Below are 12,799 nucleotides of genomic sequence, written 5' to 3' on the forward strand. Positions count from 1 at the left end.
ACCACCACCAAGAAAAAAAGAAGGTATTTTTCTATTTAAGGAGTCTCGTTTAGAGACCTCTGGCAGCCAGAGGGGCAAAGTGTGGAGCTCCACACTGGGCCTATTGTTTCATAAGTCCCACATGTGAATACCTCTGCTGGACCAACCCCTCCATTAAAACAACAGAGCCACTGCTGCTCTGCTCAACATCCCCTCACACTGCTGCTGCACACCACACTCCAAGATCAACTGAGAGCTGCCGACCGTCCGCCCGGTTAATCTACTGAGTGCTACGGGACCTATTTAACATCGCTGCGTGAAAAGTAAAAATCTGTGATTTCATTTTGACAGTGTTGCGTAGGTACACTGCATGTTTAAATAAGTTGAGAAACCCACCTGTTTCTCATTGAAATCAACCATACCAGCGCGGTCATCTGCCTTATTGCGGGTACTGGCACTCTTGAAACAAGATTTGTTCAGGAAATATTTTTCTTGTTTCTAATAAAAGTGATTTAATGTCTTAATGACTTAGGACATTCAAATGGTTTGTTGCAGCGCATGCTCCACCACAAAGCAATACGAAGAAACAGACAATTTCATACAAAGGTAGCTTTTTATTAAATTGTATATACACCAAATTGTACTATTGTGTACATTTTACACAGGCAATAGTTGCGAGTTATATCATGTAGCAACATATACCCAAAACTATCCAACCAGCCACCCATTCTGATACAAAATACCCCAATAATTTCAGTGTTGGACTCATTTTGGGTAACCTGTACTGCCCTGTGAACTACAGTAGATTAAGAATTTCCCCAGCTATTAGAAAATTAATTCATCTGAGTATAACATCTTTAATAAAAAATAAACACGTAAGCAGCAGCAGATATAATGGATAGAAACAATAATATATTTTCTATTTCTTTTTTTTTATTAAAAATACATATTATATAATTTTTATAAATTGCAACCCCCTATGCAAATCAAGCGACCCCACGGTTGAGAAACTCCAGGTTATCAGCTGACAGTGACAGAACTCCAAAGTGTTTGAAACATTTTAGTGGTGTTTTTATAGGTCAAATAGTGATCATGGAGGCCTCTCGGCAGCTGGAGGACGGCTGTAAACAGCTCTGCTGTCGGCCTCTCTGTACATCAGCAAAGCTCCACTGGTGTCTGCAAAAACAGGAAGTGATTTGTTAGCCTTTAGTATCAAACAGAGCAGTCACAGGAAAAAAACTCTAACTTCTACTGATGGTGTATTTTATGCTTTTCACTTGAAAAAGGAGGTTTACATTTACAGTTTCCGACTCCTAATCCAATAAAAGACAACATGTTCGAGAAATAGCTTTCCATGTATAAAACTGCCATTAATGTAAATGATGAAAATAAATATAGTTGGACTAGAGCAGAAAGTTTAGCACTGAGTCAGGACCAAAAATGCATCGCATATTATATTTTTGATAAAGAACTCCAAGATAAGAAGACCATATTTCGTTAAACTTACTGGCCAAGAATCCAGGAAAACTAGCTAGCTAGTTAGGAAACCATTCTGTGCTCGCTGAACTGTGAGCTGAAACAAAAACAGAGAAGAAGCAGTCAATGTTTTCAGAATTAAGTGCTTACTCTGCATCTAATTATCTGGTAGTTATTTGAACTGGATCAACTCAGATTCAGGTTCAGTGGATTTACCTGAAATCTGCTCCTCCGTCTTTCTTCAACCATTCCTCTGATCAAAATCCATTCTGATTGGCTGGTGATTAACACTTGTTGGTGTTAATAGTCAGTATTAGAAAAGTGCTTAGATTACCGGTGTGATTTGTTAGTTAGTAGAACTGTGTCGTGACATACAAATCAGCTCCTCCTTACATAAAAAAAAAAAATCATACATTAATTAGCCATGAACATAATTAACCGCCTATGTAAAGATACCTCTGAAGAAGTGGTGAAAAGGGGAAACTTCGAAACATTCATATTCTTTCATTACATGCAGAGTTCACCCATGACATTACCCAGAATTTAGCAGCCCTTCCAGTAGCTTAATTGCTAAGGGCACACATGATTAACTCCTAGTGTAATTAAATGAGGCTCAATCTAGTAGGATTTCCATAAACATGTAGACTGTGCCACTTGGGAAACTGTAATGATTTCATTTGAATTTGTTTTCACAGCTGAATGCAGAGCACAAAGTTACAACCATTAGAAATGAGGCAGGCAATCATGTTATCTAAAAGATACACAACTGCTCGGGGGCGGCAATGAACACGAACACTTATTTAAACATCTAATTACATAAAGTCAAATCCCATTTGTTTTTAACTAAACAATCTGGATCACAGTGCACACACAACTCTGCAGGGTTTCTATTAAAGATGTTGAATGCCACGTATGTTTCAACCACAGACTGTCAACAGAATGAACGTAGCATCAGTGATGTCACCCATTGGTTTGTGGATTGCCATTTTGAAGCCTCGAGTTTGGCAATTTGGCCATCGCCATATTGTTTTTTTTAGAAAGCGGACTTGATGATTTTCGAACGAGAGGGTGGAGCCGGGGAGGTTGACACGGCCAAGCCAGTGTTGTTTATGGTTTCAATGGCGCTGTGCTAAGCTAAACACTAAAGAAGGAAAGTTGCCGATTTTCAACTGGCTGAAGCTAGTCGTCCAGCTGAGATTTACCGGCGGGTAACGCTGCATGTACGGCAGTGCAGAAAATTGGCAGACTTTCCCTAAAGTTACAAGCTAAAACTAGCGCTAGCTAGCTAGCCTTGGTTGGCAAGGTGCTACTGAACGATGAACAAGACATTTTTAGGCAACCAAATGTTCCAATCATCTTTGATGAAGTGAAAACACAGTGAGAGGGTCAAAGTTTAAGATGAAAACATGGACAACACCCAAAAAAACATTTTCATGGCTATTTGAATGTACACAGTGCCATGGTTAACATTGCTAAGCCTCTGTCCTGATTGACAGGTCAGCGCGTAGCCACGCACTAAAGCATCCCCTGCTATTTTGTCAATTTTAAAATAAATGGGACCATAATTTACAAATGAACATCATGCTGCATTGAAGAAGACTGGAAAGTAGCAATTGAGACCATAACTCATTAGGAAAATGTTTGAAGGTAATAAATCAAATGAGAAGTAGGGTCATTTTCTAATAGACTTCTATGCAAGAAGGCCTTTCTTTGCAACGAGTGGAGTTGTCCCCTGCTGAAAATGAGATAGAATTCAGGTTTAAGGGACTTCCGCATTGGCTTTACTTTTTAGACCCGGAAGCTTCGTCCATTATATTTACAGGGACATGATTCATGCTAACCTAACGAATGACGAAAACTTAAAAACAACTCCATCTTATTACAGTTAGTCAGTTTAATTTTGTTCAGTGATAAATGTTTTGTTTTCTTGAAACAAGTGGAAAAATCTGATTATTTGAACTGGTTTTGAATCTGAATCGATTTGTTTTTACAGGGCAGTAGCAAGGATTTTAGAAGTACAGAGGTCCTGAGTTCAAATTCCTCCAGCGTAACCCTTGCGCACGCAGGGGCGATAATTTAGGAAACGCTCCTGTAGGTCGTATTAGAGGGTAGAAACAAATAGCTTATGTTGCCGTATGGGTTAGAGGACTTGTTGGTATTTTTGTCTGAAAACAATCAAATTGAAAGATCTGAAAATATATGTATATTTTTGATTGTAGAATGTAAAGAGGAAACAATACTGAGGACACGACCTCAGTGTCCATAGCCACGATCAAGTCAATTGGATTTTTATAGCCCAAAATCACACATTTGCCTCAAAGGCTTTGCAATCTTTACAGCATATGCCACCCTCTATACTTAGACCCTCCGTTTGTGAAAACTCCTTCCCAAAACAACTTTAAATGGCAAAAAGGGGAAGAATCATCAGGTCCTTCTTGTTTCAAAACTTTCTAGAAATGTGACTAAAATGTTAGTATCTATCTGAAAACAACTAAATAAAACGCTCATTTCTTTCAATGTTTGAAACGGTTGCTCTGCATTGGAAGCACATTAAAGATTACTTTACCACAGAGAAACATTTTGTCAATTATGACTTTTAGGACTCAATTACAGGTTTTCACAGTGTAAGAAATGCAGCCTTGAAGACCAGGTTCCCAGATTTTAAAAGCCAAAAGACTAATGACATCAAACAAACATGACATTTTTCACCTGGCATCAGCGGTATGTGAATTATTAAAATAGGCTAAAAATAATAAAATAGGTGGCGTTTAGCTTCAATCCACCACAAACAAAACAAACTCAATGAACACACTAATGATCATTACGTGAGAATAACAGTGAGGGTTGTTCTGGGCCAGTATATGAGCTCACTTGGCAGCTTAAACACACTTTACCTCTTAAACACACTTTACACTTTAACGCTGTCACCTGCTGAGCTGTTGCCATGGCAACAATTGTGTAAATACCACACTGGCACCTATAGCAGCAGCACAAACCAATATGTTCTGTTTTAAACACATCTCTGTCTCTCTCTCTCTCTGTGTCTCTCTGTCTCTCTTACAGACAGGAAGCGTCAGCTCAGTGCAATCAAACTCACCTGTAAATCAGGAAACTGGAGATTCCAAAAATGATGAGTGCCAAGCCTGATCCCACAGCTACAATACCCATAACTGACAGATGACCTGGAAAGAGGACAAGAAGCATTCCTCACTTAGTTGTCTCTCATATGTTCAACATATGTCCACATTCATATCTTTGAAAAGGAATTGAAAAAAACAAAAAAAAACACTGTGCTGTGAAAAACGCAGCTGTGACTTCCTGGCGTGCAGCTGCAGTGCTTTAGCAATCTGTCAACCACAAAAAACGGCAACAATTTCACACAATTACCAAGCTCTGACATTCCTGATGTATATTTAAAGACCCAATGGAGACTAATTACACCACCTGCTGTAAATCACAGGACAAGGTGATGCTCATCATTAGAGAAATATAATGTAACAGCCACTAATCAACATGTTTCACTTCACTGCATTCGTGAGACAGTGAACAGAAGATCTGTTACTAGCAATTACCAGCCCTGTCTCCAAAAAATTACGTTCCCATACAACTAAACTGCATCGCCAATTACACTTCGAGGGGAACATATTGTCTCCCAGATTACGTTTTTTTTTCTGACGCATAACAAATGCATTTCTAAACAAAGTCCGCGTAGCCTCTACTCTGTGACATCACCCATAGGTTTCTGAAGAGCCAAAATGAAGCTCAAAGTGGGCGTCTCCCGGAGGCAAATTTGCGTTTCCTAGGATGTCCAGCCCTACTCTGCCTTACTCTGAGTCTGATTCACTTACCCTGGTATTCCTACCCTAACTAAGTAGTTTCCCTTTAATTCACAACGCCAACCACGTGTTTATACTGCGACTGTTTCACAACCTGCGCCTGTCACAGGTACGAGGACATTTTGAAACGAACGTAATTTGGGAAAGAATATGTTTCCCTCTAAACGTAATTGAGAATGCAGTTTGCTTGTATGGGAACGTAATTTTTAGGAGACAGGACAATCAGAAACAATCTTTTTAACCTAATATGACTTGTAACCTAATCTCACTTACTTCTACTTAACGTTTTTCTTTTTTTGTCTGTAAATACTTAACATTTTTATTTATGTCTTATTGTAAATATGTTACTTATTTACTATATGCACTTATTGACTTGCTCTTTTCTTACACTTATTTTAAATTTAAATTTTTTAATGTGACTGTGAGCAACTGCAACTAAATTTCCTTGAGGGGATCAATAAAGTATTCGGATTCTGAATTGGAGTCTATATTATTCAGTAGGTTCACTATGAACAGATTTTAGGTTGTGTTTAAATTTTGTGCAGCTGTGTAAATCTATACATTTTTGAAACATATTTTCCCAGAAGACAAGGTAGCGGCCATCATAGATCATCATCATCATAGATTAAAAAACCTGCAAATACAGTAAACCATTAACAGTTTAGAATACACTTGTTTGCTTTGGTTCCGAGATGAGAGGATTGATTTCTTCTGCAGTATTTACGCAGCTGGAGCCAGGAAACGTAGAGTCTAGTTTTGCAAAACGACTACAGTATACCGGCCTTCTCCGTTTCTTTACTCTGTAGATGAAACACTGCCGTCATGCTGCTTTGTCTGTCCTTATGTTGTTTAGCTGTTAATCGTCAATATGTTTCATCAAATCCCTGAACATGTATTGTCCTTGGTGCTTAAAGAGACAGTCGGAGAAGGCAACTTTCAGACTCTAAACTCTGCGAATCATTTTGCGGATGGCTTTAGATTTGTGACAGTTGAGTCCGATTTATTGCTCCTCCACTCATTATCCCTCCTTCACACCCAAATACATTTATAATTCCAGTGGTTTTCCTCCTCAGTTCATCATCTGTGACAATTCCCTGTGAAATTATTCGTACAACAACAAAAAAAACATTTCCAGCACTTATCTTTCACACTGCTTGTTATTCGGGCAAATATTGCACGTTTACATTTGCTCTTTCACTTCATGCTTTCACATTTGGGATGAAATTGAAGAAAAACAACACCATTTATCATCACAGCATCAATGAAAGTACCACAGGCCCTGTAGAGGTGACAGTGATAATATAAACAAAGCATTAGTGCACTGTAATATCCATCTGATGAGCGATTCAATCTTAGTCTCAGTCATTAGAAGGAATCTGCCATTAAGTGGGGGATAATGCTGTGCATGAACCTCATAATTCTTTTCATGCACTTTCCTGAAATCAGTGTGTCCATTAGTCAAACTTCTGTAGCTCGTTTCTAGAGAATACTTCACTCCAGAAACAGGTATAATCATCTGTAGGCAAAGTTGTCATACCATCATTGCAGGAGGGGTCGTCGGTGGAAAACACACAGGGGGGGTTATCCAGCGGTGGGCCCCCGTTGGGCCAGTGGATCTTCTCCGTCTGGGACCAAATGATGTCTTTGGTGGTTCCATTGTAGTACGCAACAAGCTGCAAACAGAGGAAAACGCTCACTTAAATGGATGAAAATAAAGATACCTGGAGCCTGATGTAAGCTCACTTCACAGCGTGGTCCTATAGCAGTCTTTAATTCTGTCCATTTATTGTTAAGGACAATGTTGAGGACATCGTTAATCGTGTCTTGCGCAACCATAGAGAGAGTGCAGAGGTCACCTCCAGGCTAGCCGCTGTCCCACTACCTCATATATGTTGGTTTCAAAACTGTTAGCATGGCTGTCGGCTCTTAGCTACCATACACTAGAAGACTCTGAAAAGACTTTGAAAAGTCTGAAGTCTAACACCATTTCACATCTAAAGACAATCGGTCATAATGTCACTGAGTTTTTAGTCACAGACTATACGATTTTACTACAGTGTTTCCCACACATAGACTAATTTGTGGCGGTGCGCCACACAATCAACACCGGCCGCCACATATTATTTTTATTATGCTTTTTAAAACATGCAGCGTATTCGTTCCGCTGCATTTCCTTTCCCTGCTCTCCTCTGTCTCTCTGTCACTCAGACGTCTCTCTCACATAGGCCACACACACACACACACGCAGCCCCTCCGCTACGTGCACACAGCGTCTATCTCCATGAAAACGAGAGAAGACGGCTGGCGAAATTCACAAGTTCATGAAAGGTTGGTATCTCGTGAACACCTGTACACAATCACACATTAAAAAGCAGCTATAAAAATGATTTATATTCTGAATACAATGTTGTCAGTGTGTTAATGTTGGAGTCCAGACCAGACTCTTGCGCCTGCTTTAGAAAGTTAAGCAGTCGCAAGTTTGCGGTAAAATGCAGTTGGGTTGTCAAGGTCAAAACACTATATGTAGCAGCTGTGAATCAAATAAACTTATTATAAATAATGTTATGTCATTTTTTACTCTTATACTGAATGTTTGCTGCTTCAATCCAGATGAGTATTGAAAAGTATTTTCCATGACTGAAAAAGGCACGTGTTGAGGATGAGGACCAGCTGATTTTAGAGGTATCAGTCTGAAACAGAGCTCAACAGTCCGACCAGTGGAATTAGTTATGTTATTAATTTGTTTACAATATTTTCAGGCTTCTACCAGTGCTGCTCAAGCAGAAAGACAGGGTCACTGGGAGAGAAAGAGATAGATTTGTTAGGCATTGAAGAAAGAGTAGGAGAGGAGGACAGCATCCAACAGCGTGTCCTCCTCAGTTTTTGATACTTGATATACTTGACACCCCCACCCCAAAAGCAGAAAATGCAGAAAATCCATGTACATCTTTACCAATGAAATGTCAGACTGACTCACTGACATGTGATGTGCATTCTTTTCAGAAAACAATTAGTTTTTAGAAATGTCTCATGTTAAAGGAGAAAAAAAATCGCAACACGCAATACTATCGAATCGCAATACTTCTACAATCACAATAAATGAAAATCAAAACACACATCGAATCGCCACTCACGTATCGTGAAAGAAACGAATCGGGACAAAAGCATATCGTCCCAGCCCTACAAATGTCTATGTCAGTCAGCCCTTCCCATCTTGCGGTCGTTACAGCCATGTCTAAACTAGCCACGGCAACTCGACTGGCCTCCTGCTGTTGAGCTGGTGGCGTTTGACTTGAAAACGCCACCAGCTCAACAGAATCAGAAATGTTTATTTATATATAATTATATCATTCTTAACTAGACATATCCAGTGACATTCTTTGCATACAGCAAGATTGTGTTTTAAGACTTGATTTTTAGTGATTTGTTGATGTCATTTGTTGATGTCATTTGTGTTGTGTGTGTGCGTGCGCGTGCAGCGTCATGAGCAGCATCTGTTGTCCTGCTGTGAAACATGACCCCTGTGTTTCTGACTAGCTGGAGGACTTTTTATGTTTTCCACCCATGCTCCCAGCATGTTGTGTTGCCTCTGCTAAAACCTGAAGGCTGCCACCCCGACAGAGGGTCATCAAAACAATGCAGAATGTGACGGGTGAAGGAGCAGAGGGAGCGCCGTCTGAAATAGCTGCAGTATGTCAGCTCAGGGGCTGTGTTTACTGCACTGCCAACAAATCTCCAACAACCCTATCTTGGGTTCACTCTTCAAACCTCCAGACTCAACTTGAAGTCTGCAAGCTGAGATGGACAGTTTAGCTTATTTCCTCTGCAGCTAAAAAAAAAATATATATATATATATCTCAAGGAATACATAAAATGTAAATATATTTTGAAAACATGGAATATACCACTCGCTTCAAATGTTATCAGCCAAGCGAATGGGCGTTATCAAATGTTGATCACTACCATAGAGGTGAGGCGGTAGGACCCTATTCTACTTCCTAGTTGTAGAAGTAGTAGAAGCTTAGAGCAACTGCTCGACCGCGGCAGCGACGCTGTAAGATGCTGTGAAGAGCGACAATGGTAGGAAGTAGTATAAAGAGCCTAACTCCATGTAAGGGGGTAGGTCGGGCTGGTGATTTGGTCAAAGACACACAGGACTTTCACCCGGGAGACCGGTGTTTGCGTACCATGTGAAACCAAGTCAACATTGACTTTTTTTTAAATCACGTAGGCTACTCAAGTTTACTTTCTCATGTAATGTTCTTAACTGGTTCTTTATCAACTGAACTTTGTTTGAATTTACATTGATAGTGCCAGAGTGATGCCAAGAGGTCCTGACCAAGCTACAGTAACAGCAACAGCAACCGTTACCATGTGAAGAGATTATAACCAGGGAGGGATTGATACGTAGACTGTATAAGTGAAGCCAAACCATCTCGAGTGCCCACTGGTGGCAGTATAGGTCATAAATCCCGCCCCCTTCAAGTTAGCAAATTTGCCAGACCTTCCTCCACAGCGCTGCGGAGGAGGGTCTGGCTAGTCCACACAGCATTCCCGGGATGGGAGAAAAACGTGCTCTGGTTTATTGGCATTTCTTTTAAACCAATCACAATCATCTTGGGCGGCGCTAAGCACCGGACAGAGCCACGGTGCCGCTGCTAAATAGTCTCGGTAAGAAACTTGTTTTGGTGGAACGTGTGTGCGTTCAAAGGTTGTTGTACAACAGAAAACTCAGATTGGACAGATAGTCTAGCTAGCTGTCTGGATTTACCCTGCAGAGATCTGAGGAGCAGTTAACCATAGTCCTCAGAAATCCACCGGAGGTTAGAATTACAACACAAAGGAAGCGGAAGGTGACAGACTTCCGGCGGAATTTCCGGCGGCACCTGAAAAATCTCGGAAATGAAACATTGTCGGTATAGTAAAATCGGTATAAAAAATCTAAGTACACTTCAAATAAATGTTATAATTTTAGATAGTTCTTGGATTTTTCTGATAAGTTGTTTTTTATTAGTTCTTTGATCCTATAAAAACAGGGTGAGACATCATAAATGACAGCTGTGATTGACTCACTATTACGTCAGGCGAGGTATGTGAACAGGGGTGTCCCCATACTTTTGGCAATTTAGTGTATTTTCCTATTTTTGTAGGTTAACTCTTGTCCTCACAAAAATAAGCGTTGTAAACCGAGTTTACAGTAAGATGATATTACGATGTGTTCAGATGTATAAAACACATGTAGCCTACATCCACTGTGGAACAACAGCACATTTAAGTAATATTGTCTTCTGGTAATCCTGTTATTAACTATGTAAAGCCAGTCATGTTTTCAAACTTTTTTTTTTCCAGTTGTTTATAGCAATGTCAATTGAACAGGGATACAAGATATACAGCTTGAACAGGAACATGATGCATCAAATGTATATAATTTACCATTTACATTCAAATGAATCAGCCTGAGTCATTTTGATATTGATATTCTAGGTTATTATATTCTGCAGTCTGAGATTCTGAAAGCTGAAACCGACCTGTGATGTTTTCAACCAGGCTGCTGGCTCCTGGGTCAATGGGCCGTATAAATGGACCAATTAATAGCCAAGGATAAATGAGAGCAGGAAGTCACGCTGACAGCCTCTGAGGACCGCTATGAAATTCTAACTGAAGTCAAATCGAGCTAACCCACTTCTTCTACCCCAGAGGGAAAAAAATACACACTGCAGCAGTTCACAACCGTGTTTGCACAGCGCAACATACACAAATATTTTCATCGGACTGAGGGAAATTTGAGGTTTTATGCATCTTATCATTAGAGAAGTCAGGACCCCAGAATATGTCCCAGATAGTAATATCCATTTGCTTTCATTGCATCAACCAAAGACAAGCAAAGGCTGAGGTTTTTAACTACACATATGCTGAAAAGAATTTAGTTTTAAATTCTCTTTCGAGTAATTGGAGACACATGACTTGAATCTGCCCTGCATTGTTTTCATTCAATATCATTATTTTGTGTCAACTGCTCTACATATTAAGACTGACAATGATTCATGAATGAGTCCTTCAGTTTGTATCAAATGGTTCCCTCGTGTGATAGTTGACAACAAAGACTTTTATAGGAGACATGTTTTATGTTTTTATGTTAATAGATATTAGTACTTAAACAATGCAGCTGGCATCTAATGCCCTACAAGATTTGTAGTCTTGTTTACTTGGTCCCTGACTTAATCAAAAACTGTCCCACTTTTAGACTTTTTTTATTTAGGCAAAGCTCTTTTGTGACTGCTTGTCATTCCGCATTTAACATAGGAACTCTGACCTCTATTGATAAATGAAAAAAGGTTGTTTTATGTCTTAATTAGATACCCAAGAGTAGATAGGCGACTCTTGTTAACCAATCATCGACCGTTAACCGACGAGCAACAGAGTCCCATGTTCACCCAGGACGCTCGGACGTACACAAACTGGCAGCTAGGAGATAGTTTTAATAGCGTTTATTTTTCTTTTTTTTACTTGTAACTTATTGTTTTTAACTGGTCCCCGGACAGCTGCAGACTTGAACTGGACATGCAGCCACACTTTTTTTCGTGCATTGTCGTGGAACACACTTCTCGGGAACTGCTTGTGTTTCCGTGTGTATGTCCGAGCCGGTCTCCACCGCATCCACTGAAAGGTTGTCAGCCGTTTGTCTGCCTGGCAAACGCTGTGAAGGACAGCCAATTTAACCCGCCAGTCCTCATCGATATAGTGGCATGTGTCACGTGTACATGTTGTTCCACTATCTATCATCACAGTCCAAACGCATCATTTTCCTGCCAAATGTCCAACATTTTGTCAATGACTATTCTCGCACTCGTTGCATTTATGAAAGTCCCGTCCAATAAAGTGTTAGCAGAGATTTTGGTCCATTCAGCTGACCTCTCTGCCCTTTACCTTCATTCTATCTGAGCTAATACCAGTGTTTATTGGGCAGCCTTAAGGCCGGGACACATCAGGCTGATTATCGGCCGTGGGACAGTCTGGCGAGGTCAGTGACTCAAATCTGTTCGGTGTGTCCCGTGCCGTCGTCCGTCTGGGGGGCAGGGAATCGGGACTCACCCGGAAATGACGAGCGGAATGAGGTGACTACAGTCTCTCAAAATCTGATGAAAATCTTTTAAACTGACCTTTATTGAGCTGAAATGAAGACAGATTCAGCAACTGCACGGCCTATTTCTCGCTTAAAATGTTTTCAGAAACCTGTTTCAGTGAACTATTTTAGTACAATATGAGATCGGATTCTGAACGGCCGCCATGACAGTCTGGCTCTGAATTTCCGGAGAAAACAAACCCATGTGACGCGTTCGTCCAATCAGCTGCCGGTTTTCATTTCTTGGGCAACATTACAGATTAGCGCCGCCTGCTGTTATAGAGATGTATTACGTCTCGTCTCCTCTCGTCTTTTTGGTCTGTTCTGTGGCACTTTTTTGGACCTCGTGGACGCAACTGATCACATCGACGGGGTTTTCTGTCAA

The 12,799-nt window shown here is 40.3% G+C and overlaps 1 protein-coding gene across 1 annotated transcript in view; it reads right to left on the reverse strand.

The window, feature by feature from the left end:
• LOC120545257 (atrial natriuretic peptide receptor 2) overlaps nt 1-12,799 on the reverse strand; it is an 84,384-nt gene that overhangs the window by 50,642 nt on the left and 20,943 nt on the right. The window contains exons 6-7 of the mRNA XM_039779445.1: nt 6,829-6,964; nt 4,553-4,637 (exon numbers count right to left, since the gene is read on the reverse strand). Coding sequence (XP_039635379.1) covers nt 4,553-4,637; nt 6,829-6,964 — 221 coding nt within the window. The remainder of the gene's footprint in view (nt 1-4,552; nt 4,638-6,828; nt 6,965-12,799) is intronic.

This window comes from Perca fluviatilis, chromosome 17 (assembly GCF_010015445.1).
Source record: "Perca fluviatilis chromosome 17, GENO_Pfluv_1.0, whole genome shotgun sequence".
Classification (NCBI taxonomy): Eukaryota; Metazoa; Chordata; class Actinopteri; order Perciformes; family Percidae; genus Perca; species Perca fluviatilis.